This window comes from Orycteropus afer, unplaced genomic scaffold (assembly GCF_000298275.1).
Source record: "Orycteropus afer afer isolate SDZICR_OR568_19922 unplaced genomic scaffold, OryAfe1.0 scaffold00072, whole genome shotgun sequence".
NCBI classification, from domain to species: domain Eukaryota; kingdom Metazoa; phylum Chordata; class Mammalia; order Tubulidentata; family Orycteropodidae; genus Orycteropus; species Orycteropus afer.
Window position 1 is genome coordinate 10,077,793 of NW_006921659.1, and position 5,548 is coordinate 10,083,340.

A 5,548-nucleotide genomic window follows, 5' to 3' on the forward strand; every position below is an offset into this window, starting at 1 on the left:
GCTACATGCAGGGTCCAAGCGTGCCATAGGCTAGAGACCATTCTCAAAGCTTCTCCTTATATACAGGAAGCAGACCACATACCCAAAGGCAGCTACTCAGCTGCTCCCAGTAGATTCCACCATGGAGTTGATTACCAGTCTCATCGTGGGGAATACTACATCCAGCTGCCCAGCCACTCAACCACACCTAGCCAAGTTGACATACAAACATAACCATCACAGTTCGTTTGTTTGAGTCAGAATCCAAAAAAAGTCTGCACATTATATTTGGTTGACTGTTTTCTTAAGAGTTTTTTCTCTATAATTGTCCCTCCTCCTTTTCTATAAAATATTTTTTATTTTAAAGTAATTTTAAACTTAATGAAAAGTTGTATAAATAGTACAAAGAGCTCTCGTATACCCTTCACCCAGTTTCCTCCAATTTATACGATAATAGTTATTAAACTAAGAAATTAACCTTAGTGTACTAAGGTTGATATACTAAATTAATGTTAGTATTATTAACTAAACTTCAGACTTTATTAGAATGTCACCATTTTCTCCATTAATACCCCTTTCTGTTTTAGGATCCAGTCCAAGATCCCACATTACATTTAGTTGTGATGTCAACTTTAATCTGTGATAGTTCATGAACCTTTCTTTGGCTTTCATGGCCTTGAGACTTAAGAGAACTGGTGAGATATTTTGTAGAATGCCTGAGTTTGGGTTTTTTTGGTTTTTTTTTTTGAAGTTTTCTCAAGGTGAGATTGAGATTTTGCATTTTTTTTTGGCAGGAATACAACAGAAACGATGTCCTCTTCTCTGTTTATCATATCAGGGCTGCATGATGGAGCTGTGTATTATTTCTGGTGTGTTGTTTTAACCACTTGATGGTGTCTGCTTGTGTTCCTAGTATAAATGTACTATTTTTCCTTTGTGTCAATTTATTATGTTTTCCTTTGTGAGATACTTTGGTACCACACAAATATTTTCTTTTCTTCTCAAACTTTCACCTTTTAATTTTACTACTGGTAATAAAACATTTTAAGGGCTAACTAGGAGTTTTCAAGGTTGTTTCCCTGTAAGTAGCTATTATTTAAAACCGTAAACCTCTAAAAATGCATTTTTGAGAGATTACCATTAGTAATATGTAAAAATAAATTAAAAACACTAGCTGAAAATTACCAAAGTATAACACGGCATCATAAATGTTCTTGATTTGTAATCTTTTTTCTTAGAGTATGTGTTGTAAACTTATTCTATTAAAAAAAAAAAAATGAAAGTGTGAAATAGTGTAAAGTGGTATGTAAATGTAAGATATTAATACTGTTTTGTAGAAGCTTCTAAAAGAATTTCTTTTGTTACAGGAAGAGAGTACTATGTATATTTAAGGTTTTTAAATCATTTTAGCGTGTTACTGTGTGCCGTTGAGTTGATTCCCATGCATAGTGACTATATGAGGAGCTCTGGTAGCGTAGTGCCTAGGGCACTTGACTGCTAACCAGAAGGCTGGCAGTTCAAACCCACCAGCCACTCCTCGGAAGGAAGGTTTGGCAGTCTACTTCCATAGTGATATTGCCTCGGAAACCCAAGGAGAAGTCAGTATGAGTCTGGTGTGACTCCACGGCACATAACAACAACAACAACAGTGACTATATGACAGAGTAAAACTGCCACTAGGATTTCCTAGAGGCAGTCTTTATGGGAGCAGATCCCAGGCATTTTCTTCAGCAGGTGGGTTTGAAACACTGACCTCTCAGTTAGCGGCAGAGTGCTTAACCATTAAACCACCAGGGCTCCTTCTGTTTTCATATGTATAAATAAGTATGATAAAACATGAAGTTTGTAAACATCTTTCTGAAAGTAAAATAAATTTAGATCGTTAAAGCTGCAGAAAACATCAGGTCTGTAATTTTCCTTTCAAATCCAGAAGCTATAAATGCTTTTGCAGTGATACAGAGGAGTTAGATAAACAGTGGGAAGGCTAGGAAAATCTGCACTTTAGCAAATTTTGCAATCCACTGGTTTTTTTGCAGTCCACTGCCCTTACCTTCTCATATCTTCTCTCCTTGCCTTTTATGTGGAGTTAAGAAAATTCTAATCTTTGTTATCACTGCTTGGAAAAAGTAGTCATAAAATTGAAATGTGTGACTTGGTGTATTTCTAGATGAGATAATTTAATTATTTCTGTTTTTTATTCAGATAATGAAACTGCTGTTTATACATTAATGCCAATGGTTATGGCTGATCAACACAGGTAGGTGCCTGTTTTATAAATTTACACTTTATGAGAAGTACAAATTTACCTAAGTGTTACACATACACATATACAGTTTGCCCATAGATTCAGTGCTTGTGTGTTGTTTTAAATCCTCAGGTTCTTTCCTAATTTTGATGTTGCCTTGGGGCAAGTTACGTAATCTCTCTGTTAAAATTTTCTGACTATGAAATAAGGAACAGGATTTTCCAAGATCCATTTCAGCTATAAAATTCTATGATAAAGCTATTTCCTAAATGAATTAGAGGTCACCACTAATTTTTATAGCAAAAGGTTTGGGTTGAAGTACAACTTTTTTCTTACGCATAACTACTTTGATGTTTTTTTCTTGATACTCTTTTACAGAGGGACATATAAGATACACTTAGCTGGCAGTGTGATGGAATATTTACATTTGGAGCAGATATGTCTCTGTTGTGGTATAAAGAGAAGAGAATGAAGAGAAACTGTATTTAGAAATAGGTTTAAAATATAAATAATTTCTGCTTTAAATTTCCTATTTGGTGTGATCTAAAATTTTTCTTTTTATATTCTTCATTTGGCCAGAATTTATATAGGTAGGCTCAGCTTTCTGTAAGGGGAATAGCCACCCCTATACCTTTTTGTTCTTTCAGAATTTTGGGAGAGCTGAGCTAAAATGTACTCTGTTAACTGTACTCAAATAGTTTCCTTTTTGGATACTGTGCTGGCTACAGTGCTACAGCTAGAGGATAGTGCCTTGTTTTCTAGTTGGTGTCAGACAGAACCTTTAGACTTGATTTATCATGTTCTTATAAACTATATTTTCACATAATTGACTTTTAAAATTTTTGGTGTAGGTCTGTTTCTGAACTACTATCAAATTCGAAGTTTGATGTCAATTATGCTTTTGGACGTGTGAAAAGAAGCTTGCTTCACATTGCAGCAAAGTAAGACTAAAGATACCGTGGGTCCAACTCTTGTCTAGAGTAAGGATTATCAAGCTTTGAATCATCATTGGCCCGCAGTAGTTGTGGGGAGAGATGAGAACAGATAGCTAAGTGGTTCTTTATATTGTTTTTGGCACAGTATGCTGTACTTGCATTCTTAAGTCTAAATTGTTAACTTTGGGATTGGACTGGTAAAAAAGAAAGTCTCACATCAAGTATTGTCTTAACTTGTTTTGGATCAGATCAAAAAGTAGGTTATGCATGGGGAGTGTCATTACTGGATGCACTTAAGAGAAAACACTCACCAAAATTTTCCGTTTATAAGATTTGCAATATAAGATTTTAAATAGGGTGCAGTGAACAAAATTGTAATGAGCAGCTCTATGATGATATGCTGATTACTTGTGAAGTCATTGGTTTTATATTTCTTATCTATATAGGAGACTGGTTTTATACATGGTCTGCCTGTGTGTAATCAGTCAACTAGCTGATACCTAGCCTCTTTTCAGGGTTTAGGTATATGTGTTGAAATTAATTGTTAATTTGGTTTCTGGAAAGAAGTACAATAAGAGTACTGTATAGTTTCTTTTATAAACTAATATTTATATTACTTTGTCTGAATTTCTTAAATATTTTATAGTTCTCACAGTATGTTCTGGTTACCTAGTGCTGCTCTGACAAGAATATACCACAAATTGGATGCTTGAACAAACAGGAGTTTATTCTCCTATAGTTTAGTAGGCTAGATGTCTGAATTCAAGGTGCCAACCTCTAGGGGCTGTGTGAAAGCCCTTTGACTTTGGGCTTCAGCTCCGCCTCTTGTTCCCGGCCCACTGAAGCTCTTCACTCCAGCAGCTACTGGTTGCTGAGGCCCAAGGTCGACAAATAAAATGGCACAGTCCCGATGTTACCAAACCACATGGCAGGCTTATTAATTCAAGTCCATTGTAAGTCCCCAAGGACAGCAGAGTATGGCAGGCTGCTGAGCAACGACATGACTACATGCAGGGTTCAAGCATGCCACAAGCTAGAGACCATTCCCAAAGCTGTTTCTTATATACGGGAACAAACCTCATACCCAAAGCAGCTACTTAGCTGCTCCAATAGATTCCACCATGGAGGTGATTACCAGTCTCACCATGGAGAATAACTACATTCAGCTGCCCAGCTATTCACCCAGGCCTAGCCAAGTTGACACACAAACTTCACCACCACACAGTAGAAACTACTGTATTGAAAGTAGAGGATAATTACTGTTTGTGACAGAAGTTAAATCAAATTCTAGGCAAATTTAAAAAAAAACAAACTTAGAGCCTTGGTGTTGATTTCAACTCATAGCAACCCCCCACTGGGTTTCCGAGGTGGTAAATATGGAAATGCATTGCCCCGTCTTTCTTCCGTGAAGTGACTGGTGGGTTTGACCCACCAGCAGTCAGATGCCTTAGGCACTGTGCCACCAGAGCTCCTTTCTAGGCAAATAGGTACTTTAAATATAGAACGCATTTGTTTTAATTAAGCATGTAAACTATGGTGATTGTTGAACGTATCTGAACTGTCTTTTATTGTTCTTTTAGTTGTGGATCAGTGGAATGCTTGGTTCTGCTATTAAAGAAAGGAGCAAATCCTAACTATCAAGATATTTCAGGCTGTACGCCCCTTCATTTGGCAGCTAGGAATGGGTAATTATTTTATTTACTTAAGTAGCTTAAGTTGTCCTATCAGTTACAGCTAACAGTATTTAAGGCACTCTGCTGTACCTTGATTTGGTGATTTATTTTCTTTAAATATTTGCCTTGGAGTAACACTACAGAAATGATGTGTGTATTTTGCTCATGTGTAATTTTTTTTCCCCATGTTACGTATATTAATGGTAAGTCTGTTCTTTCTTCTTAATATGGGTTTTGGGTCATTATACTCAATTTTTAAATAATTTTAATGTTTAATAATTTATTAAATTGTTTGGTGATATTTATGTCTTGAAAATATAATTTTGAAAGTTCATTATTACTTGTATTATGGTGACATTGTGTTTTTTTTAACCTCTTGCTTCTAATAGCCTTTTCTTGCCAGTCTTTGGTCATCCCTAACTCCGTGGCTTGTTTTCTAAATTATTTAGTTAATTTTATTGATGGAATTAAAAAAGTGAATATGGTTGCACCCATTTTATTTTGTAAGTATTTAATAATGACCTGTATCAGAGTAATTTGGTACTTTTCTGTTCCTTTTTGGCTGTTGTTGTTTGCCATCGAGTCGGACCCGACTCATAGCGACCCCTCCTTGTTGCTATGGCAGTATCACTACGGAAGTAGATTGCCCAACCTTCCTTCCGAGGAGTGGCTGGTGGGTTTGAACTGCCAGCCTTCTGGTTAGCAGTCAAGTGCCT

The 5,548-nt window shown here is 36.2% G+C and overlaps 1 protein-coding gene across 1 annotated transcript in view; it reads left to right on the forward strand.

Annotated features, from left to right (window-relative positions):
• Positions 1-5,548, forward strand: part of HACE1 (HECT domain and ankyrin repeat containing E3 ubiquitin protein ligase 1) — a 246,142-nt gene that overhangs the window by 23,258 nt on the left and 217,336 nt on the right. The window contains exons 2-4 of the mRNA XM_042780944.1: positions 2,182-2,236; positions 3,076-3,165; positions 4,740-4,844. Coding sequence (XP_042636878.1) covers positions 2,182-2,236; positions 3,076-3,165; positions 4,740-4,844 — 250 coding nt within the window. The remainder of the gene's footprint in view (positions 1-2,181; positions 2,237-3,075; positions 3,166-4,739; positions 4,845-5,548) is intronic.